Genomic DNA, 26,343 nt, shown 5'->3' with positions numbered 1-26,343 from the left:
ACACCAAAAAGCCCTGACATTCAGCGTAATAGAGTTAAAGTGACTACATGAAGGAAAAGGAGATGATCTGGTGTGTAATATGCAGTTTCCAGGCAGGTGAATCACGGCACATGCGTTTCACAACACTTATGTTAGTGTGTCTTTGCTAATTCACCCTTCTGTAGTCTCAAACACCACCAAGAGTGAAGGGGATTCCTTAGAGTCTCTTAAAAAGATGCACAACCATTTGTGCACTGCTTCAACCTTCAGTGTAATTTAAATCTAACAATAAAAACACTCCTATTAAAATCAGAACTTAAGGGAATATACATGAGACAGAACATTTTTTGGGATATTCTGAATATTAACCGTGCCTAAAAAAAGACCTATGGGTATAAGTTTCAAAATCCTGGAATGGGCGTCACAGGAACATAAAAGCTGGCTGTGGGTCCTCTCAGGGGGAATCTTGTTAGTGCCACATCCAGAGAGGAAAGGCCTCCACCACCAGGGCGGCGCCCTCACAGGTCCTGCCCCAGCCTCTCGATCTCGTCAACCAGGAAGTCGATGTCGGACTTGGCGGCGGCGTGGTTGGAGATGACCATGCGGAAGAAGTTGACCTTGTCCCCCTGAGGCTGGTAGCCCACCATGGTCGTCCCCGACTCCATCATCATGGCTTTGATTTTGGGAGCCACCTGTTTCAGCACATTCAGAATGAAATTACCCGCCGCTGACTAAGGGTCTGCAGCCTGAAATAAAGGAACGCGGGGGGCGGGGGGCGGGGGGCAGGGGGAGGGGGTTTACAGGAAGCGCGTTTCCGGCGTGTCGTACCTTGTGCAGCCTTTCGTGCCGCTCCATGCAGTCGGGCATGCCACGCAGGCTGGGCGGAATGTACCAGAAACAGACATTTGTGTGTTGGGGCTGCAGGGAGAACACAGCGACACTCCTGACAGTGTTCATCTTTAGGCAACACACATCTCACAGGTAACATGTTCATGCAATGGCATAACTCAGAAGTTTTACCTCCATGTACTGAAATATGGTCTGCTACTCTTTTTGGAGCTCAATATTACAGGCTGTAATTTAGCAGATAATGTTATCCAGTGACTTACCTACAGTAGTTTACAATTGTATGCATTTATACAGCTGGATATTTACTGAAGCAATTGTAGGTACACAGGTACAACAGTAGTGTCCTAGCGGGGGAATCGAAGAGGCAACCTTTTGGTTCGCATGCCCTGCTCCTTACCACAACACCACACCTCAACATGAAGCTTCTGACCATAAATCTGACCAAAGGCTGCCTAAATTTCAATTTCCGCCTAAAACACAAAATTCCCCCTCAAATGCATTGCATAGAGAATGTAGAGAGATCAGGTGTTAGAAGCAGAAGTGTGGCACAGTAGCTCTGTCCACAGAGGGTCAGAGAGGGAGAGGTGGCTAGGGTCACACCAACAGAAAACAGAGATATATATGAGCCTCTGTCAGGCCATAAATCCAGACCACCCCCCCAATGCCCCTCCGGAGACGAGGGACCCCATTCTCCACTCAACAGAGCTGAGGAACCTCTAGTTCACTACATTACGCTGCCCAGCGCCTGGTTATTAATGATACTGTTTACTGGGCTCCAGAGTTAATGGGATCTGCTTTATATTCATTAGATATCTCTCTGCGCTGACGCTTTATGAAGATAATCCATTGGTCATGTTTGTTATCTTTGGGAGCTGAACGGAATGTAGAAATTAACGGGGAAAGGGCCTACCTCTCCTTGGAACACCATCTCATAGCCCTCCCGGTTCTGCAGCTTGGTGTAGAGGTACTCTGAGAGCTCCAGGCACTTGTTGATGTGCTGCTCAAAGCCAACAGTCCCCTGTTTGAAAAGCAGATTTCAAGTTCTATGTAAACTTAAAACACCTACAGTGAAAGGCAACGTCAGTAAATGATTCAGTCATACAGAAACCATTCAGCATTGAGCAGCAGTTAGGAATGCTGTAAAATTATATTTAATGCTACACGACACAGATGTTCTGAAAGTTAAGAGCTTTTTAGTCTTATTTTCACTTTGCTCGTCTCTCTTGAGCTTGAATATCTTGGAGTGTGTGTAAGTTCACCTTTGCCTTCCACATGAGCCAGAATTTGAAGATGTCCACATGCCGGCCGCACTGGATGGCCTTGTCTCCGGTGTCATAGGTGACATCATACTGTTTGTCTGGCTGGAACAGGTAGCCAGCACACATCTGATTGCAGCCTTGCAGCAGTCCCTGTGGGTGTCGGGCACAATGTTAGGAGACAGAGACAAATGCAACTGAAATGTCACTGAAAAAAGATGTGGTTGTTTATGTCAGTGTGTTAGAATGTGTGAGTGTGTGTTAGTATACAAATGTGTGCCTATGTGGGCATGCATACCTTTCCTGTTCCTGTGCGTGTGTGTGTGTGTGTGTGTGTGTGTGTGTGCATACGTGTGTGTGTGTGTGTGTGTGTGTGTGTGTGTGTGTGTGTGCGTACGTGTGTGTGTGTGTGTGTGTGTGTGTGTGTGTGTGTGTGTGTGTGTGTACGTGTGTACGTGTGTGTGTACGTGTGTGTGTGTGTGTGCGTACGTGTGTGTGTGTGTGTGTGTGTGTGTTTGCTCTCCTGCAAACTCCTCACCATCTCTCTGACCAGGAAGGCAGAGCACTGCAGTGGCACTCCCATCATCTTGTGCGGGTTCCAGGTGACGGAGTCGGCCCTACGACAGCATCAGAGACAGCACTGTGACACCGGGCTCCAGCGATGGGCCACTGTGGTCGCTGCGGTGAGCGCTCATTACCTCTCGATGCCGCTCAGCTTGTGCCGGTGCCTCCTGGACATCAGCAGACTGCCTCCCCAGGCTCCCTGCTCAGACAGGGCACACGTGAGAGAGGAGACAGCCCAACCTGCAGCTCAGCGAAAACCCACATCTCAAGTTACAGTGCCAGTCAAAGGCTTGCACACAACTTTTATTCTTTATTTTTACAATTTTCTGCATTTTAGAATAATAGTAAACACATCAAAACTGTGAAATAACATAAATGGAATTATGCAGTGACCGAAAAAGTGTTCAAGTTTCAAGCATTTAAGCATAAGTCTTTAGATCAAAATGTCTTTGAATGCTTTGAATTTTAATCAGTCTTAGTTTTAATCTTAATCAGTGTCCAAACTTTTGACTGGTACTGTATATGACACACTGTGAAAGCTAAATCTGATGATACTGGTTCGGCGTGACAGTATGCGCTTACGTCCACATGCAGCCAGAGGTTGTATTTCTCACAGATGTCTGCGATCTCGTTGATGGGGTCGAAGGCTCCATATACAGTGGTGCCAGCAGTAGCATTCACAAACAGTGGGATCTCTCCCTGCAGCGACACAATGCGTTACACTACCTCAGTTACAGACGGTGCTTCACGTAAAGGTGACGACTTTGCCCAGTGCTTTAATACTAGTCCCTAACATTATCTGCCACCTGGTCAAATTCTTGGCTCCTACTTTGGGAGTGTAGATAAGGTGATAAAAGTACATTATGACAAGAAGACAACAACAGAGCTTTGGTGCCAGTCATGACATTTTCAGAGAGACAGAGCTCAGACACTAACCTTTTGCTTGGCGTCAAGGATCTTGGCCTCAAGATCAGCGGGAATGACCCTACCTCTGAAACAGACACACACACACACACATATGTAAGAGGAATACTGTCATTACAGTTAAAACACAAGTGAGTATAGAGGAACATGTGCTGACATACCTTTCATCGCACTTCAGCAAGACCACATTCTCTGTTCCAAAGCCCAGAGCAGCTCCAGCTTTCTTTATTGAGTAGTGGCTCTGTAACAAATAGGGAGAAAAAACGCAAACATACCAGTCATCTGATGGATATTTGCATTGAGACAAGGCCTTTTGCTCTAATTGGACTTAGCAGTCAGGATCAAAACTATGACCCACCCACAGTTTTTAAAATGAATAAACCGGGCTGTAAAGCTTCTGTGAGGGCTCTTTTATATGCCCCATCAGGAGTGCAGAATGGTGTTCTAACATCTTATTGGTGCAAGGCAGTGGGCAGCAGTGCAGCATAATGGTAAGGAGGGCTCGTAACTGAAAGGTTGATGGTTCGATTCCCTGCCAGGGCAATGCTGAGTTAAGGTGCTTAACCCAGAACTGCATCACTAAATATCCAGCTGTATAAATGCAAAGCAGGTAAAACTCGTAACCTGTTCAAGTCGCTCTGGATGAGAGCGTCTGCTAAATGACAGTAATGCGTGTGTGAGAGGGTGATTACTGTGGCCGATCGCAGACGCTGATCAGACGGCAGAGACGTACATGTTCAGAGGTGAAGAGGAGCAGCTTGGGGACGGCACACATGCCTTTGGTTTTCACTTCAGGGAAGTGCTTGTAGCGGGCCACCATCACGCTGTACATGTTGGATATGGCTCCTCCTGCGAAGCGGAATAAGAAAGTCTTTCAGAGGAAAGGAGACACGGACCATACCAGCACTGCACGTGCACCGCGCTCCTGCTGCAGAACCCTGTTTTTATTTGCCTTCCAGAAAATTAAATGCAGTCATATAAGCAGCATTCAAATACATATTTCACAGGGAATTAATGGTATCAAAACAAACATCAGGCGTCTAAGCTCATGGTCTATGCAGGCTGGACTGTTCTGTGAGACAGTGTATCCAAACAACCAAACTAGCACACACCTGTAATGAACTACAGCATTTCACAGGTCAAATCTTTTACTTGTAGAAATGTTCCAATATGTTTAACAAACATTGATTCCAAAGGCAAATGTCTGATATGTTTTACATGATGGTGTATTAGTGACCTGTACTTCCATATTTAATCAACTCTACACACCAATCAGACTTTTTCATGAGTAAGCTCTCTTCTTCACATAAAGAAATATATGATAAAAAGCTCTAAAGCAAATTAAAGCAAACACAATGGGAGACAGAACTGTCACCTGGTGAAAATATCCCATCCCCCTCTCCATTTGACCAGCCAATCATCTCTCTCATCTTCTTCAGGGTTATTTGCTCCATGAGCACAAAGACTGGAGCAATCTCATAGGTGAACCTGTGAGACAAAGCCCACCCCCATATTATAAACCACCAATCAACACACAGGAAACAGCAGGAGGTCAGTTTTTTCTTTTTTATCACATTCATATGCACATATGTTGGAAATAGGAGTAAGAATAGATTGTTACAGCATCAAAATGCATACCAAAGACAGGAAAATCTCATTCATTATGCTGTTGAGAGTCCAGAACAGGGACAAATAGTGAGAACTTTGTACTATAAATTCTCTTTACTGACATATGTGTTGTGTTTATTAACAAAATTCATCTGATGCCCAAAAATGTGATGGTTCATCTCACAGTTGTTACACTACTGTAACTGTAACAGCACTGCAACAACTGCAAGATGTTACACTGCTGTTACAGTAACAGTAGTATCAGGGATGCTCTTTAATGCAGTAAGAACAGACAGACTGATTTGAACACAGAGTGAGTGTACTGAAAAACCCCACAAAAGGAGTGCCTGGCACCGGAGTGTAAGTACACAGATTAAGCTGAGATATGAGATCTCCCAGGGTGAGAGAGGCAGCACTGATAGATCTTAGGATTCGCAGAATAGAATGCAATGCAATTTTTTTTTAGTTTCACTCCTGAAAATAGCTGTAAAGATTCACCACACTCCCTTATTCAATTACAATACATCACTGAGAATCATTGGAGAGGCTGGGGTGAAATGGTTTGTCCAGCTTCCAATGCATGGAAAAAAAAGCATTTATCTTCCCGTGTAATCAAAAACTGTTTAATATTCCTGAAAGCAGAAATGAAAAATAAACCACAACAAAAGCATCAAAGCATCAAATTTAACAAATATTCACAGCTAGGAGACAGTGTTTCACAGTTAAATCCCTGTGATCTCATACTGGCTCCAAAAAAAGAAATAGAGCTTGCTGTGTTCAAATCCTCTCATTAGTTTGAAAGATTTATAACACAAAGCCGAAACTCTTTGATTTGTATCTGATTAAACACACAGAGCCTTTCAGCTGGCAGGAGCGAAATGTAAGGCTTATGGTTCTGTGAGATAAGAGCTCGTTTGGTGGGAGATCTGGCTGGCAGAGCAAGCACAGAGACACAGCACAGCACCAGTGGGACAGAGCCGATGAAACGAAGAGCTACAAGACAATCTGATGCCAATGTTCCGTTTCGAAGGACTACATTTTTCCCATGCATAAATTTCAATAGGTAGAATTTCATTGGGTTGGCCTGTAAAAGATTTACTGAAAGGACATTTACAAAAGAAGAGTTTATTCAGGGAAACTCGTATTACAGGTTCAATGAAAGAGGGAGTCACAGACTAAACAATCCTTGGCTCTCGAGATATGATCCATCTGAAGCACCTTCCCGGCTCTCTGGCTGAATCCTGTCCATTGTTCCTCGGCCTGTGTCCTCTCCTGTCCCGGTCTGTAGTGCATTCACCTAAACTGCCTTTTTCCATCAATGACGGCATCCCCTGCCTAACAAGGCCAGTTACACAACAGATTTATGTGTCTGGATTCACTGGATAGGTCCAGACCAAAACTTATGCACACCGGGGATGGCAAAAATAATGAAGACTATTGACCACTGTCTGCATGCAATTACTCTTGTGAAATTACCACCACGGTAGTCTCACTGGACGTTTTTATTAGCTGCCTGTCAATAGGTGTCAGGAATAATTAGTCATTGGGAATAACAAGTGTGCAGCTACACCTCAAATACAATGCATGGATTACAGCCATGTCCCCTCGCCAGCAATCTATCTCTTTCTCCTAATGTGGCCTGCAGCTTCATATTAGCCAAGAGCAGACTACAGTGCTGAACTCATAAACACTCACAAAAATACCTCATACAGCCCCTGAAATGGTCATAACATGCAGCAAAATCAGGGGAGTGTTGTACGGCAGTGTGGCGTAATGTTAAGTAACAGGGATTGTAGCTGAAACATTTATGGTTCAATTCCCCACTGAAGCACTACTGCTGTTGGGCAAGGTACTTAACCCAGAATTGCCTCAGTAAATATCCAGCTGTATAAATGGATAACATGTTAACACTATAAACTATGTAAGTTGCTGTGGATGCGTCTGCTAAACGACAATAACGTTACCTGATACCTGAACGTTACCTAATAATGTTACCTTATCTAAGTTTCCCTTATGTCAGTGGTTGGCTGTTTAAAATAAGTCACTGAAGCTGTGACCTTAAAAGGTCATACAGAAGCATGATCACTTTTTAATGTTAAGTCAAAATAAAATCTGAATACAGATAACATGGATAGGTTGGTTTAAATGTCACAGCTAAGTCACAAACTAACAAACACAGCTAATGTCACAAACTTTATTGACTGACAAAATGCAAATAGCATGAGTGTTTGAAATTATATCAAATGCATTTACAGTGAAGCAGAAACAGTTACAGTCTCAGTTATAGCCTCAGCTACCACCACCATCACATTTCTTCATGGAAGGCAATGGATAAACACACTTTAAAAGATAGACACTTCTACAGTACATAAGTTATGCAAAACACTGAAATCTATTGTACCGTGTTGTAGATGTTTTAGCATGTGGAAATATGTTTGTGAGTTGAACACATTCCATTCCTAGACCGAAACACCCCAAAAAAAGTGCTATTATTTGTCATCTTGGCCTTTTAAATACCAAAAGAGACTTTGATTGCAATTGATTGCATGCAGAAGTGAGAGACATAAGTGTCTAATCCTCAGGGGATTTCGCTACTTTCTCTTTTTTTATTTTCTAGGGGTGACATCGCACATGCCAGCCCAGGACAGAGTGAGGCCACGTCTAACTGCAGGGGCTAATCAATATGCAATTAAACTTGCCTGTCAGGGCCTTGAATTTGCAATCTCAACATTACTCAAAACAATAATACAGTACCAATAGATCTCTCCTTTCAGTATCAAGCCACATAGACAATTCAATAATCAGCCATAAGCCTTTGTCAATGCCTATTAAAAGCATACAAATACACAACTTGTGTGTATTTATGTGCACACAGAGACAGACAGACACACACACACACACCAGCTCTAACACTCATCTGGTTTATCTGCATTTCACATGGCATACTCGTGTGATTTTATTGCATGAGAAATGTTGGAGAAATAAACTCTTTTCAGCCTTTTCTTCAATAGGGGGAAGCTGGTTGCTGTACCTGCAGGCCTTTTACAGGGTAATGGCAGACACAGTACTTTACACAAGTCACACGCCTCCATTTGTTTCAGGCTAGATTTCAGCTTCTGGTGGCTCAGATTGTGTTCAGTAAGAGATGGGGGATGAGGAAATCCATGTTAGCAACCTGGCTTTGTTGCTAACGTTTCCTTTTTCTTCAAATGACGTCACTTCCTGCAGGTTCCTCACAACTCAAAAATCTGATAAATAAGAATTTGTAACTGCAAACTGTTTTGAGAGAAAAGAAGACGGGACTCACATGTTCGTGTTTGCAGTGGAGGTGAGCCATTCTCCCGCCAATCCAATGATGTCCAGCCCAGTGGACAGCTGGTTGAAAAACCTGGGATGACCTGTTAGAAAGACGTTTCCTTTCTTAATTTCAGGACCAGCCACGCCTTCCTCCCCAGAGGCTGACCAGACACTACTGCAACTACAAGCAAACACACCATCACCTATTCAGTAACTCAGATATTAGATTGAAATGATTTTGTGCACACAATACTTGTTGATCCTACTTTTTATTTTTCTGAAACATACTGATATAGAAGATGGCTCTTTAAATATCCTCTTTAAACACCCCCTTCCTCCCCACCCCTGACCCCCAAACATTTCTCCAGTTAATGGAAGGTGAAAAGAAACATTACTAGCTTTAGGTACCTTATTTCTAACACTATTGACCTTGTATTAAAAAGGACACTGGCCATCCTGTCCTATTTATGTGTGTTATTACGAGATTCAGATGATGAGAAATATGTATACCCATACTAAAACTGTCTTCACTTTACATTAAAAGCTCATTTGAAACCTGAAGCCTGAACCTTAATTACAATAGTGTGGTGATGGAAATGCAATCAGCACCATGGACAGCTCCACATGCATAGAGGTACTTTAGACGCTCCAGACAGCTCAATTGATGAATAACCATCATTTAACTCTACTGAAACCACCCGCTAAACTATTTCAAATATTCTGAGCTTTATAATTATTTATCGCTGACAATAACACAGCATATTTTATTGTCTTAATAAATGCTTTATTTAATTTTGAACTAATAAACCACATACCTGGACTCCAGGCAATGATTATGTTAATTGAAAATAGAGGAAAGTAAATCACAGTTGTGATTAGATTCACCAGCAGGACCATTTTTACAGCACTTTATTTCTGCTTGAAATCATGCCAGTGAACACATAATGCATTTGCACTTGCTGAAAAAACGAGTTTGAATCACATCGGGATTTATTCACTTGATGGATGGGTCGCTTTTTTCTCTTTACAAAACAACAGAAACATTGCAAACAGCTTAAAACATCTTCACAAAAACAGAAAAAAACAGTTATCACTATTATCTATTTAGCATGACCCTGGGCTTCCTGTGTGACTTATGGTTTCTAATTGGACTTACTGCTGATAAATAACTATTTGTGAACCTCACTCTTCACATAATTACCAGTATTTTCAAATTTTATGTTGCTATGGCAATCATGAGCAAATTACGAGAATATACTGGGAATGAAGACCAACGAGAGAGTCACTGGCAGATCCCCTGATACTCAGGCGGCTAACCAAGCATGGCATCAGGGTGTGACGTACCTGTTCTCACTCCGTATTTCAGAGTATCTCTGCAGTCCACTAGGATCTGCTCCAGAGACTCGGGCTGGTCGGACAGCTCCAGGTTGAACCCCTCCATTCCCTCCAGTAGCTGGTGGGGATGGTGGAAGTCCAGCACTTTGGTAGATCTGTCAAAGGTCTTCCGCACGTAGTTTGTGAGAATGTCAACAACCTCCAGTAAGAACTGCATGGTCGTCTCTTCCCCATTTTTGGCCGGCAACAGATCTGTGATTGAAAGAAAAAACAACACAAGTATTTATTCTTCTAATAATGCAGTATACCAAACATGGTCCTGATGTAATCCATAGCATTTCATTGACTGTTGCTGATGCTAAGGCTTACCAATAGTTTCAGAATATGAAATATTGCTGAAATTATGCATATTGTTTCACTACACGCGTCATTCAGCATGCACATCATCAGTGATGTCTCAGTCTTAGGCCCTGGATCACTGAGCTTCAAAAATGCCTCTCTGTCTGCCAATAGAATGGCTAATTTGTTGGCATTGTACCTTATTGTATCTCTTAAAATTTTAAATAAACCACGAGTATAGGAATGCTGCTCATCGTCAGATCTGAGTTGTGGGTACAATACCTACGCACAATATTCACCTTCATATACGTATTAAGGACATTTATATTTATTTATTTAGCGGACGCTTCTGTCCAAAGCGACTTACAAGTGAGGTAGAGTACAACACAAGTAAATTCCTTGCATTTTCCCTGAAACAATTGAACAGACCCATGTATATTTCACTCACCTCGGGCATAGAGATTCGAAAAATCGGTATCGTTACGATTGAATCGCGAATCTCGGAGGCTGTTTTGACAAGCTAGCAGGTTTTTAGCAGACTGACGGTCCTTGAAGGAACCAGCAAATCTGTTCTCCTCCTCCAGGTTGTTGCTCTTCTGCAGGAACCCTAGGTTGTTGCACGGGACAGAGGAAAGGTGAGACGGACGTTTGCCGCTACCCAGCATGGTTGTTGTATTAGTGATAAGGTAATCAAATCTTAATCAAATCACAACACGCAACAGGTTCTTCCACCCTCACTGTACGGTCAGTTGTATTGTTTCTGGGTGATCGCGAAATTCTCGAGGAGAAGCTCATTTATATGGCGAGAGAGTAGCCTGTGGAACTTCGAGGCCACTGACGTCAGCGCCAAATATTCCAGAGCCAAGCAATGCCAAAACAACGGTGGTCATTTAATTTAGCCCTCAGTTCTGTCCTACCAACAGTTTCTACTTCAGTGGCTTTGGTTGGAGGGAACATTGCATAATAAGTCAAAGCAAATTGAGCCTGCAGCTAGATTTCGTAGGCTGAGCGAAGGGCAATGATGAATGCCAGCTATTGTATTTTATCTGCTCCTATTAATAGCGCGCAGATAAAATTCGCATTACCACAAATTTCTGGCATGCACAATATAATTGTGACAAAGCGCAGACGCATATATGCATTTTGTATGTGTGTGTGTGTGTGTGTGTATTTGTGAGGAGTAATTCTCCAAAAGTGTTATTAACTGTGTGTGGAGTGTGGAGAGTCTGGGTGACAGAGTACTCAGAATGGTCAGTGGTCTGTCTTTAAATAAATGCTAAGGCATTAAATGGTTTTCTGGTTATTTTTCCAGAGGTAACACGCATAAACATCAGTTGTACAAATTGCATATTGAATTGTATACAGAGTAAACTAACATTAATCTTTGGATTGGGTTGAATTAATACAAATGAACTGCAATAAGCATTTTCCCTCTTTTTAACATTTCATGTTATGAATGCCATGTGCTCGTCCGTAATAGCCCTACGTCCCTGTAATATATTTTCAGAAGACAGAACCAAGAATTTGTGAAGTCAAGCGTCACCGAAGCTCGGCCAAGGATGAAAATTAAAATAATATCTGTAATGGAAGGCTCGTCTCTGTAGGAAACACTCTGTAGCTGTCTCTTTTAAATTACTGTCGCTCAGAATGACAAAAATAGCATACGTTTATCACAAGACAAAATAAGAGTTCAGTTTACGCAGACCTACAGAAAAATGTCGAAAAGTTGCAGGATCCAGAATAGTCTACTGATTTTGTCAACACAACATAATTAAACATAGCTTTGACCAGCTCGATACCAACCACCGGTAATACTAATACTCAGAAAAAAACAAAAAGTTTTAGCAAATATAACAGCTATCTATAAATGTGGATTCTCATAGCCTATAAAATAGCTAGTGTATTTTACAAGATAGAATCCATCCGTAAACACAGGCAGCAGAAATGCATTCATTTAAAAACATCAATTGTTTCAATTTATAACAATTATCTTATAAGGCTGTGCGAGGCTTGGTGCTTTTCTGTATCCGCAGTCTGTACAGGTCTGGTTATCTCAAAAAAACAGGACCGTGACCATCGCCGTTTATAGGCTACTTTCTCGTTCATTCTTGTTTGTGTTACCCTGGGGAGTGTTTTCTGACCGATAAGGACTGATGACCACGAAGCTGCAACGCCACGATATGCCAAAACAGTGTGGCCTCTTGTGTTTGGTTCCAAAGGGCGCCGCTTTAATTTATAGCACAAAGTGTTTTAAAAAGGGCCTTTTTATATTCCAAGTGAATGAAATGACTTCTATATCAAGTAATACGAGGATTTGGCTTATTTTTGCCAATTCGGTAAACCAAGCTGTGAACTTGATAACTAATTTAATATTTTGCGAACAGATTGATGTAATCAATTTGCATAACAGTGTTGAATTGCGTTGTAGAAGCTCCAGACTACAGTTCTAGAAAAAGACCATCTTGACTGAGAGTTTAAATTAGATAGCTTGAAGTGTTCACAACAATACAGCTACAAAACCTGAGGAAGTTTATCAAATATTCCAGTTTGTCATTTCTTCTAAGCTCCGACAAACGTTTTTACTCAAATATCACTTTTTACTGAAACATACTGCCTTCGCAAATGAAAGCAAGAGGTTGCAGGTTTAAGTCCAGCTCGGCTGAGGCGCTACTGTCGTATCCTTGAGAAAGTTAATTTACTAGCATTGCTTTAGGAAATAATTATATGTTTTAAAAAAAACTACGCCAGTGAACTAGAAATGAATAATTTTCGGTTACCTCATATTTATCTAAAAACATACTATGAAGTCGAATTGTTTAGTGACGTCATAAGCATCGTTACAGTCACCACAACCCCTCCTCCAGCATGTCCTATCTGTAATCAGGGGGACAAATGCGCTCGTGGGGAAAGAGAGACCTGAGGAGGTCCTGCTGCAGCATCCAGGAAACAACCTTCAGCAATGAAACAGGCAACGCGGGGAAAAAAAAAAACGTTGCCACATTCACCACACACACAAATCCTATAAACGAAGCATTCAATCATAAGTCATAACTGTGATTTGTTTTCTTCTTCTTTGATTTACAAAATAACATCTGGCACGTTTTGAAACAGACTCCAGCATGTATTGCATTGAACCAATTGAACAAGCATTGAACCAATTATTATTATTTTTTACAGAGCGTTGACTTTCTTTTTTTTTGGAGACTGACACAATATTGGCGGGATTCATATCTTGTCACGGCTATAGCGTCAGTTTCCAGCAGCACAGGCAAACATTTGTCAACCAGATGTGTTTTTGTTCCTGGGAAGCAGCTACTCATCCAGAATGGACCAGTACATCAAATGCAACATGATAGGCAATGCCTGGAGCTTGCCTTACGAAGTACTACATATTACCGTGAAAATGAAGTGATGTCGAGCCAGTCATCTGCTTAATTACTTCCGTGGCTTTGTGAGTAACAATGAAATGGTACACGTTTGGAAAAAGACAGACACGACAACCAAACGAAGAGCCTTCGGTTTGAATCATCTACTCATGAAATGTTGCAGGTAGCACAGATGAGGCTCAGTGATGGTTTCCATCTTAATGAGCAGTGTTTTCAAAAGAAATGAATTTCATTTACCAATGAAATGAAAATAGTCTGAGTACAAAAGTCTGACTTACCGCAGATCTTCATTCCAAGCCTTCTGGTGCATCCATGTGCAACTCCACACCAGTCATAAGCTAAACAAAATGTTTGGAAAAATGTGAATGAGCTAATTTTACATTTCCATGTAATTTTAGTTTGTAATTTAAAAGGTGTTGTGATGCGCATATGTTTATACATATCAAACATAGAATAAAGCAGACCGAAAAATGAGCCTTTTAGATTTTTGTTGCCGGGGGTCTGTTGGTTCGTTGAGATTTGTGAACACTTGAAATGTCCCGGTTCTATAAGGCAATCAATGCAGGCCATCTGAGGCCTGAACGTCTAATAAACGCTGGCACGCATCCGGCAAAGTAGCCGTGTAAAATAAACGGCCATGAAATGGGGTCGGGAGAGAGTTCGGGAATTAATTGGGTGAAAAATAGTATTTGAATAGATTGGACTTGCATGGCTGCCGTCGGCCAGCTTGAGATACGGCTGATCCGAAAGCGGACTGGCGCACAACACACTTCATTCCCGTGGCCCTGCTACGGCAGCGGTACATTAGCAAAGCGATTATATTCTACAGATCATCTTCACGGGTCTCTCTCTCTCTCAAACACGCGCATGCAGACGCACAGCGTCCAAGAGTCTTGCTCATTTTTTATCTATTCATATGGATCAACGAAACAAATTCTGTAATAAGCCATTATATGAGCAGCTATAGAATACAGGAACAGACGATGAAAGAATGTTCAATCCGACATTGCATAATAAGTCACCGAACACAGAAACATACCTGTGACAAGATCATTTTATTATAGTGTTTTACAAATTTTACAACGTGAAGCCTGCAAACTATATTTTTATAGTTTGGGTTGCTGATAACGTCTCAGCGTGGGTTTTAGTGTCCGTTCTTACGTCGGTTAAAACTGTGCGGCTCGGGACTGTGTCTCTGACAGGAACCCCGCGCCGCTGACACCCCTCGCAGCCTCAGGTCAGTGAGCACCAGATAAACCGTGACAGCCGCACGACTACAAACAGCGACAAAAGAGCTCGCAGTAATGCGAAAAACCCACTCCTTTCGAAAAGAGAAGGGTAAAAGAAAAAAAGGCCACATTATTCCACATACAGCCGACTGATAAGGTCAATCTCGCCAGTTTAATAGTCTCCTGTCAGGTATTTTTTAAAATAAATTAAATGCAACTTTTATTGTGGATTTTTTGGTTGCCTGTGCACATTGTCTTTTTATCACTAGCATAAATGACAGGGAAAGCATAGTTTATTGTTCTTAAAATACAGAGAATATATGAAAACATACATATAGAGCAGAGAGGGGTTCTTGGATAAAGTATGACTCCATGCGTTCCGTTATTCAAGGTGTTCATAGAAGCAACATATACACCTTATAGTATCAACGCGGTGATACTAAAATGTGTATCATTAGGTGGATATAATAAAATCGTGAATCGTGTTCTGAAACTCATCGTTCTTCTTTTAGTGTATAATGAAGGTTACTGAAGTAAAACCGTTTAAAGTCTCCTGCCTTTCCTCTTGTCTGTTGATGTCAGAGCATAAACAAAAGGAAAATCTAATGACCAGTTCAATGCGATTACACGGAAGGCCAAGACTCACGCAACATTTGAACCACTCACTCACAATGTGGAAAACACAAAGCACAAAAAGAAATAAAAATGCCTGTTACTCATTATGGTGATAATAATAATAATAATAATAATAATAATAATAATAATAATAATAATAATAATATTTTTGGGGTTGATGAACACATGAACAGGATAAGGAAAAAACAGGTCCCAAAGTCAAATGACAAAACAACGCACGTTTGTTTTCAAAGCAATCATTATTATTTGAAAGATATCCTCTTTGTGAATACTGACGAACGGATGGCATCATAGCCATTTTTCTTTTTTAATTGCTTTCAGTCATGTTTTAGAGGACAGCATCTATTTTCGCAAGGTTCTTCTGTCAGGTGGAAGCAGGAAGCTCCGCTGCACAGGAGAGCGCTACGGGGATTTGCCGGATGAGAGACGCTTCGAATTGCGCCGTTTTTCACTTTATGGAAATGATTAATGACGTTGCGCGCGGAGTCGATAGCACAAGTAAAATAGCGTTTTATCTGTGATAGACCTACTTGTGGATGGTGGTCGTAAATTAGTGGAGTTGGGATCCGGCTCCCCGCCAGATGAGGAAGACGCAGAGGCTGCCATCAGCTCCGAGAGAGAAAAGTCCTCACTCCGCGGCTGTTACGCTCACCGAAACCGCTCTTTCTGTTCGCCACCCAAAAGATGAACAAGTGACAGTGTACTGAAAAGAGAGGGCTTGGAAGCCCAGTCAGAATTTGCAAGGGTAATTAATCACATAATTATCTCAAATGCCATTTTCAAAAAGCATGCATTAAAGGATATACTTAGCCATTCATATCAAGGAGGGGAACCCTTGGCAAGACATCACACCTCATTGGTACAATCAAGCTCACTGGGTAGGCTACATTTATTTTAGGACGTCAACCGACACACCAAGATGACCTGGCGTGATATATCACTGCCTGGCGTGCAGGCGATTTGCCTAACGCCTGAACTGTACAGAAGTGGCAGAGCTGTCAGCAGGTCCATATCGGTCAAATCATCCCTTTAAATATATAAATATACAGAATATTATGAACACAAATATTTTAAATTACTACTGCAAAGCTGACAACAATGGGTCTTCATGCATTCCATTCGCATGCACAAATGTGACTTTCTTTCTAGGAACGATATGATGTCACTGTCTGGTATCCTGCGTAAAGAATCCAGACAAACGATGTGCAGTTTTTTGTTTAATCCCCAACTTCACGTGCGTGCAAACAAAGGCCGTAAACTCAGACATCAACCTACGAGTAGCATGGTTACTGAAATATTAAATCTGAAAAGCTGTTCCCTTATAGTAGACTGAGATCACGCCCACGCATTTTAGCGCAAAGTAACCGGTTCAATATTTGATTTATGATGTCCAAAAACTCTTAGACAACTGATCGACAAAGCAATATATTGATTTCCAAATGATGACAATGTAAATAATTGGCAGTCATAAATTAGTATTATTTAATAACACTCAACAATAAGTATGCAATCAATCATTTTCATGGCCATATAAAATAAAGAGTATACATGAATGAATATTACACCAAACCCATTAAATAATAAACTATAAACTAATAAATAATCTAAACTAATAGATTAATAATTTACTTGTGCTTGCTTCCATCCACCATAGACGAATTGGTATAAATTATTGCATTCCCCACGAAGAAACATTATTTAATCAACATGATAATATCCCTATGGATCTTTCTCTCACACAAAATTGGAACAACTATATTTAGCACTTTAGGACATTTGTTTTTTTATGATAAGCGACTTGACATCTCATTATAGAACTGCCCAAAATCAAAGTTCGGTGCCTTTAAAAACTCATAGATAAAAGGTCATCATAAATAACCTTAGGAAAGATGCATCTTACCGCGTTTGCACTCGGTCACAGGAGTGCAAGAGTGGAGCCCCCAAATATTAGAGCCTCTTGGACATGCGATTATTAGTCCGTTTACAGCAATCCAAGGAAAACGTTTAGGTAGCAATCCATCCACCGTAATCTTGTTGCTCAAAATAAGTTTGTGTGTGTGTGTATGTGTGTTTGTATAGCGTTAAACACCTATTGGTGCAACGCTCATACTCGTTACGCCAATATTTCCTCCTCGGCTAAAGGGAAACCTTCCAAAATCGAACTGATCCACTTCGCCTGCAAAATTTCAGAAAGTCGTGTCACGTTTGTAAGGTAACCGGTTCTCCCAGGTGTTTGCGGGGGTTTGGGTCTTTATAGCACCGTTAGGACTTCCGATCACGGAGGTGGACTTTGCCAGTTTGACCGCTTGAGCAACGCGTTACACCCCCCACCAACATGCTCCTTAGGATGACAGAAGGAGGGGTAACAGACGCCAGGTGTCTACTGCTCACGTATTCAATCCCACTTCTTACTGGTCAAACAAAAACGCTCATTTTACGCGCGGATGCTTGCTGTTCTTCTTGTATATATTACTGGAGACACTAGGGACGAAATTACATGTTATTATTTTCAGTGTTTGACTTAAATATACTAATCAATACTCTAAATATTCTAGTAATTTGACTTTCTGAAACAAATCATTTCCCCTGAGGAAATCATCAATAATGCGATAGTTCATATTAATTCTCCTCAAAATTTGAAGATTACCACTCTCTATTTTTGTTATCTTTGAAAGGCTGCAGAAACAATTTCGAACAGCCGGAAAGCCACAAGGTGGCACCAGAGAATCAATCAACTCCAACTTGCATTGCGTTGTAAATTCATGAGTCATCGTTCCAACGGACGATTTTAATTTCCTCTATACTACGTAATAACATTAATTATACAAAATAGCACAATTACAAAAATCAGCGTAACGGAGATTTCATAAGTACAACCGCGATTGCTAAATTAGGAAACAAGTAAGCTTTTCCTTAAAAATGAATTCGTACTATTCAGTTTTAAATATGCGAATGTGACTGTAACAATATTTAAAGAAAGGTTAATCAATCTTTCTATTAATTAAATATTGTGGTATTTTAAATGTTACTGCAGACAGTCCATCATTCATTACTCCGTAAACGGTTGCCTCGGAATGACTTTGTGCTTAGAGGATATCCTGTGATCCAAGCGGGGTCGCTGTCTGTAAACATTTCAGAATTTGGACAGCTCCTTGCTGAACAGGACAACCGTGATGAAGTTTATGGCTGCTTATTATAAAAACGTCAAGGAAATAAGGACACAACATACGAAAACGGTTTAGATATAGTTAGACATACTGTATGTAAACCCTCAAATGATGTATGATTATTTTTAACCGTTGTAAAGTGCTTTCACTTTCACGCATCTCAGTTAATCAAAATGGCATTACGTTCCCAGTGGATCACTAGTGATCTAAGTACAGGGACTCAGGGACAGAATGTGTTTTTGCCATGAGTATGCAATATGCAAGGTGAATAAACAGGAAATTTGCAAGGTGAATAAACAGGAATATGCAAGGTGAATAAACAGGAAATTTAAAGCTTATTAAAAAAAAAAAGGAAAAAAAAAAAAACACGTGGACTCTGTATATGACACCTGAATCATGAAAAACAAACGCTTAAATAACAAGCCTGTTTGAGAAACACATACATTACAACTCTGGAAAGCATTAAAGCAAAAAGATCCAAACAAAAATATATTTGTTTGAAATTAAAAAAAACAAAACTGAATGAAGATTATGAGTACAGTCCTGGGGATAGCTGATAACAACCATAACAAAACGTTCCACCTCAGTGTTCTCTAAATAAATGGAGATCTGGTGATTCATCAAACTCAGAATGCACTGGAAAGAAAATGACTCTGCAGAACACATACTCTCTCTCTCTCTCTCTCTCTCTCTCTCTCTCTCTATATATATATATATATATATATATATATATATATATATATATATCTGTTGCCCTCTCTCCCAGTTTTCATACACTCACTCTCTCTCCCACTCCCTCACTGGAATACTCAAACAGAAACACAGACAGCAACAGTCAGACAAAACTTGTGTCTTGTGTGGAAGTGGAAACCATGGCAGTGGAAACCATGGGAGAGAATCAAAATCAGAAAAAAGAGGGCAAACCGCTGCAGAACTAAGAGGGGTAAAGAGCACACCAGCACAGCGCGCCAATCAATCACAGAAACAGAGCTCACAACATCAAGGCCTCACGGTAAACAGTTTCTGTCATACACCTCCAACTTTATGATCTGAGTAGCAGGGGCATGCAGTTTGGGTCTAATGATACACTTAGCTTATCTCCTCCTTGGGTTGCAGTAAACGTTGCCAGATAATGTTAATACACCTGCTGTTAACTCAGTGTCTTACTTTGTCTCCCTTTATGCTGCATGTACCAGGCTTGTCATCAGACGTAACACGTCACGTTCCTTTTGTAGGTCTAGATCATTTTTGGAGGCTTGTACACCAGTACAGCTTTAAGCACTGGTGCACACCACAAAGCAAGGGCGTAACTTTGGGTTGAACATTGGAGGGGTTGAGGTCTCCATAAATATAATTATTTGGGGGGGGGTTGTATTGGCTGGTTTTGATTATTACAGGGGTTACAACCCCCCCACCCCCCCGTAATTTACGCCCATGCCACAAAGGACAGTTCTCACTGTTACACTGATGCAAAACTATATGGACTCTATATTGTTTTAAAATCCTCAATATTGTTTTAGGGTATTCCCAAACCTGTTATCACAGGAAAAAAATCATACCACATTAATTTAACATATGAGCTATATTTAATTACATTAATAAATTTTCAAAACATAGACTACATCGTTCATAACATTTTCAATATAAAAAGTCTACATGCATACATATTTATAGTGCTTGGATAAGGCGCAATGGATGCTCCCGATGTAATGTGTAACTCTGAATAGATCCAGACCCTTCAAGCTGACACAGAAGGGGGGGAACAGTCTTTGTGGCTTCTCTCCTCTTTTTCATCCTCCTCTTCTTCTTCTTCCTCTGAAGAGGAGGAGCTGCTGGAGCTGTCAGTGGACTCCCCGTCGCTGTCAGTGGACTCCCCGTCGCTGTCAGTGGACTCCCCGTCGCTGTCAGTGGACTCCCCGTCGCTGTCAGAGTCCGTGCTGCTGAAGGCATCGCTGTCATCGCTGTCCTCCGCACTGTCGCTGTTATCCGAGTCCTTCTCAGCCCCGCCCCACCCTTCCTTTTGCTCTGGTGAGGCGTTCAGCGGCACGCAGTCAATGCACGGCAGAGCGCGTAACAGACACACAGAGCACGCAGTCAGTGCACGGCAGAGCGCGTAACAGACACACACAGAGCACGCAGTCAGTGCACGGCAGAGCGCGTAACAGACACACACAGAGCACGCAGTCAGTGCACGGCAGAGCGCGTAACAGACACACACAGAGCACGCAGTCAGTGCACGGCAGAGCGCGTAACAGACACACAGAGCACGCAGTCAGTGCACGGCAGAGCGCGTAACAGACACACACAGAGCACGCAGTCAGTGCACGGCAGAGCGCGTAACAGACACACACAGAGCACGCAGTCAGTGCACGGCAGAGCGCGTAACAGACACACACAGAGCACGCAGTCAGTGCACGGCAGAGCGCGTAACAGACACACAGAGCACGCAGTCAGTGCATGGCAGAGCGCGTAACAGACACACACAGAGCACGCAGTCAGTGCACGGCAGAGCGCGTAACAGACACACACAGAGCACGCAGTCAGTGCACGGCAGAGCGCGTAACAGACACACACAGAGCACGCAGTCAGTGCACGGCAGAGCGCGTAACAGACACACACAGAGCACGCAGTCAGTGCACGGCAGAGCGCGTAACAGACACACACAGAGCACGCAGTCAGTGCACGGCAGAGCGCGTAACAGACACACAGACACGCAGTCAGTGCACGGCAGAGCATGTAACAGACACACAGAGCACGCAGTCAGTGCACGGCAGAGCGCGTAACAGACACACAGACACGCAGTCAGTGCACGGCAGAGCGCGTAACAGACACACAGACACGCAGTCAGTGCACGGCAGAGCATGTAACAGACACACACAGAGCACGCAGTCAGTGCACGGCAGAGCGCGTAACAGACACACAGACACGCAGTCAGTGCACGGCAGAGCATGTAACAGACACACACAGAGCACGCAGTCAGTGCACGGCAGAGCGCGTAACAGACACACACAGAGCACGCAGTCAGTGCACGGCAGAGCGCGTAACAGACACACACAGAGCACGCAGTCAGTGCACGGCAGAGCGCGTAACAGACACACAGACACGCAGTCAGTGCACGGCAGAGCATGTAACAGACACACACAGAGCACGCAGTCAGTGCACGGCAGAGCGCGTAACAGACACACACAGAGCACGCAGTCAGTGCACGGCAGAGCGCGTAACAGACACACACAGAGCACGCAGTCAGTGCACGGCAGAGCGCGTAACAGACACACACAGAGCACGCAGTCAGTGCACGGCAGAGCGCGTAACAGACACACAGACACGCAGTCAGTGCACGGCAGAGCGTGTAACAGACACACACAGAGCACGCAGTCAGTGCACGGCAGAGCGCGTAACAGACACACAGACACGCAGTCAGTGCACGGCAGAGCGCGTAACAGACACACAGACACGCAGTCAGTGCACGGCAGAGCATGTAACAGACACACACAGAGCACGCAGTCAGTGCACGGCAGAGCGCGTAACAGACACACACAGAGCACGCAGTCAGTGCATGGCAGAGCGCGTAACAGACACACAGAGCACGCAGTCAGTGCACGGCAGAGCGCGTAACAGACACACACAGAGCACGCAGTCAGTGCATGGCAGAGCGCGTAACAGACACACAGAGCACGCAGTCAGTGCACGGCAGAGCGCGTAACAGACACACACAGAGCACGCAGTCAGTGCATGGCAGAGCGCGTAACAGACACACAGAGCACGCAGTCAGTGCACGGCAGAGCGCGTAACAGACACACACAGAGCACGCAGTCAGTGCACGGCAGAGCGCGTAACAGACACACAGAGCACGCAGTCAGTGCATGGCAGAGCGCGTAACAGACACACACAGAGCACGCAGTCAGTGCACGGCAGAGCGCGTAACAGACACACAGAGCACGCAGTCAGTGCACGGCAGAGCGCGTAACAGACACACACAGAGCACGCAGTCAGTGCACGGCAGAGCGCGTAACAGACACACACAGAGCACGCAGTCAGTGCACGGCAGAGCGCGTAACAGACACACAGAGCACGCAGTCAGTGCACGGCAGAGCGCGTAACAGACACACAGAGCACGCAGTCAGTGCACGGCAGAGCGTGTAACAGACACACAGACACGCAGTCAGTGCACGGCAGAGCGTGTAACAGACACACAGACACGCAGTCAGTGCACGGCAGAGCGTGTAACAGACACACACAGAGCAAGCAGTCAGTGAACAGCAGAGCGGGAAAACACCACAGTGACGTGAATGAACACTTATCTGAGAGAAAAGGATGGCCCTGTGTAAAACTCATCTTCTGACACAGACTGAAGACCCACTCGTCAGACTGCATCTCGGTTCCACCTCAATCCCTGCCCCCTAACACCTGCTACCTCTAGTACTTGCTGTTTATTTTACATTATTTTATATTTACATTACTTGCTTATTCAGATTGCACAAGCTACCTTGTGGTAGGGCTTGAATGGTGTTATTGCTCACACTCACTGGTCTGGGAGTGCTGTTAGCCTGGTCTGACACTTGCTCATTCAGCAGGAATGGATGCGTTTCTGTTCTATTTTGTGCCAGAAGTCTGTCTGGATAAGAGCGTCTGCTAAATGCATGTAATGTGATGTAATGTACTCGCTCCGCTTATGCATCTTCTCAAGCTCAGCATCTCTCTAGGAATTGTGGGATATACCAGCTCTAGTAATATCCGCCACTTCACTAAACTGTCACGTCATCTCTACAAGCTGAACCAATCTACTTAAAAGTGAAATTGTTTACCATGGGGAAACAATTTACAAAATCAATTAAATAATTGCCAAATTATTAATTCAGTCTTTTATTTCAGTAGTTCATGATTAAACTTTGTCCTCTATTCATAACTTTTCAATTTGGTGATGATTTTTTTCATAGAAAAAGTACCCAGATGACAAACATTACTATTATCTTCCCATCTTCTATTATATTCCTATTACATCCTATACTATTATATTCCTATTATATCCTCCTTCAGATTTAGAAACCAATTAAAACATTCTGCATTGTGGAGTACCATACAGGCCTTTTTTCTGAACAGCCAATTAAAATATGCAAAAATCAAAACTGTTTCATTTTCTCATAAAAATGTAAATGAGTCAAAGCTCTAAAATACAGAAAAAAGAGAAGGAGTGGTAGAATCATGAAAGTCTTCAACAGAAAAAAAATGGAAAGATGATTTGATCTATAAACAGAGAGATTCGGGCATTCAGTCCTACCTATCAGCTTTGCATCAATAAGGGAAAGAAACTCCTTGGCCTCTGGGTTCTCTGGCTCATATATAAGAACTGCAAGCATAATACCAGCAATGGGAACAAAATCAGTCTCGCTGCGGCCCTATGGCAAATGCAAAGAAAGCTTATTCTAAAAGTGAGTTTTACAGATATGACAAATAAAGTATAAACTCAGACACCATGAGATCAACATGTTTAGCTTGAGAAACGTGACTTAAATGAGTAAAGGCCACATAGACAACAAGTAAATATATACGTGCATGTATTACATGACTTTTTGGTGCACTTTCTGAAAACAGTCCCATCTAAACTGTTTTAAATTGTGCTTTAATTCAAGGTCAGAGCCAGAAGTAACACTGTGTCCAATGATCAGTAAGACACACAGCCTATAAGGTACAAAAAAAGGGAAATGTAATAAAACGCAGCTGTAAAGCAAATAAAACAGACTGTTTTCATTGCACAAGTGAATAAAATATACAGACGTACTCATTTGACACAGTTTGCTTGCCAGAGCATAGTCTTTATCCATCACTGACTTAAGGAACTGAAATAAAAGGCATTAAAGACAGTTTCAAACAACAAACAACCATCAGTCTAGAATGTCCTACTTTCAACTGATATTTCATGGTGAACAATTCACAGTATAGCATAGTGAAAATATGGCAGACTAATTGGTGTATGTGAAGCAGGGGTTACTATCATTGAGGAAAGGGCTTTTAGATCTTTTGGATAAAGATCTAAATCTTTTGCACCTCATTACCTGTAGTAAACTGCAGAACACAGGGTAATTGTATGCAAGTGCCTTCCCAATGAACATCTGATTCATTTTCAATCTTCCCGTTACTCCATGGCAACATTTGAAAATGACCATCAATTTGCAAACTTATTTTAACATTTCATTTCAAATGAAGCTACAGCCTTGTCTCTTGTTATTCTTGCATGTAAGAAGTTCTCAATTTCAATCCTCACAGAATCACCAATAAATATTAGGTTGAATTGATTTTTTACGTTTGATCTACTATAATACACTCAAAAATGCTCATTGGGTTAGGGAATCCATTCATTCACAAAACCACAGTTCTACATAAAAACCAACAAACTGTAACAATCAGTATCACTTTTAAATGTGTGTATTAAAGTATCGCTCTCATGTTTAGGCTGACGGCTCACTTACCTCAGCAAACAGCTCGAGAGGGGCCTGACGAACGTCAGCCTCCGTACCCTCCTCTTCCTCGCTGTGCTCCTGATCCTCCTCTTCCTCTCTGAGTTGCTGGCCCTCCTCTGGCTCTGGGTGGGCAGGGTGTTGGTGTCGATCTCGGAATGCCACACACGCAGGCCTGCAGGGCAGTGAGGAACCTGCCTCTCCTTCCTCCCCACACACCCCCTCTTCTTCCTTCACTACCACAAGACACATTTCAGAGTCAGGCATCTTCAGAGTAACGTCTTTCAACACTCATGGGAATTAAGTCTTACAAAAAAAATGACATACAACCATAAATACATTTGTTTTCAAGGGTCAGTTGTTGTATTTGGACATTTGAAATGTCAGATAAATGCTATTACCATTAACATCGAGCTCCTGATGCAGAGGCTGAACTTCACAGTTCTCTTCTCTGTAAAAGGGAGTTTTCAGACGAGGACCAGGGTCCACTGAGGACCAAGACGGCACTGAACCCACAATACAATGAGAAATTCATTCATACATGAGACGAAATCAGAAGGAGACAAAAAACAAGTCCCTGACTTTTTAAAAGGTCTTCAAAATCAAGACATTTGACCAAACCATAAAATACATTTATTACCTCTGATGTCAGGAGATGGCTTTGGTTTTGTGCTGATGTTCCTCATTAAGGGGGTGCAGTTGGGAATGGGGGATATGATGTAGTCGCCAGTCCTAAAATGACATTGAATGCGACATATCTCTGAAACAGTTTCAGTGCCCATAACTATCATGTTACTTCATGTTGCCTCAAGTGCCCATAACTGTCATGCTATATGCAGATACTCCCTATGAAGAAGCCCCTCATACCTCCTCTCCATTAATCCATACCTACCTGCCTTAAAACCACAAGGCACCATTCCATGAAGGAAAAGCGTTACAGAAACAGGAGAATACAGCTGCCCCCACAAGTTTACTTCTGGCTAACAGTAAAACCTAAAAATAACTGATTTGAAAAGATAAGGCACAGCATAAAATGAATTTACTCTGAAAGTTAGTATGGCAAAAAGTAAAGCGCAAAGCCATGGAGAACCAACACCAAAAGTTTTCATTCTCGTTATTAACGCTCTAGAAACACTGACATTAGTACTGGTATGCAAACACTCAATCCAAACACATGTTCTTCCACATACTCCTGCACTGCAAATCAGGCTGACTCCACTACAGTATGGCAAATAAAGCACTGATTTTGGCAGCCCGTACCTGTTGGGACAGACTTTTGGCATGCTCAGATCAATGTGTTTGATGGGACTCAGGCGACT

General features: G+C 42.5%; 1 protein-coding gene across 1 annotated transcript; it reads right to left on the bottom strand.

Moving 5' to 3' along the window:
• Nucleotides 1–422: 422 nt before the first annotated feature.
• Nucleotides 423–17,691, bottom strand: LOC118785450 (glutamate decarboxylase 1-like). Its single transcript, XM_036540091.1, has 17 exons — nt 17,303–17,691; nt 15,933–16,068; nt 13,816–13,875; nt 10,600–10,758; nt 9,822–10,064; nt 8,488–8,578; nt 4,948–5,060; nt 4,306–4,421; nt 3,734–3,813; nt 3,585–3,639; nt 3,231–3,347; nt 2,783–2,847; nt 2,623–2,701; nt 2,088–2,237; nt 1,739–1,846; nt 808–897; nt 423–671 (listed from the first exon to the last, which is right to left on the bottom strand). The coding sequence occupies exons 2-17, from the start codon at nt 16,006–16,008 to the stop codon at nt 498–500; spliced, it is 1,776 nt and encodes a 591-aa protein (XP_036395984.1). The 5' UTR covers nt 16,009–16,068; nt 17,303–17,691; the 3' UTR covers nt 423–497.
• Nucleotides 17,692–26,343: the final 8,652 nt, after the last annotated feature.

The sequence above is a fragment of the Megalops cyprinoides genome, chromosome 11, assembly GCF_013368585.1.
Source record: "Megalops cyprinoides isolate fMegCyp1 chromosome 11, fMegCyp1.pri, whole genome shotgun sequence".
Lineage (NCBI taxonomy): Eukaryota > Metazoa > Chordata > Actinopteri > Elopiformes > Megalopidae > Megalops > Megalops cyprinoides.
The sequence above is the reverse complement of the archived record's forward strand: the minus strand, read 5'-3'. Positions and strand labels throughout refer to the sequence as shown.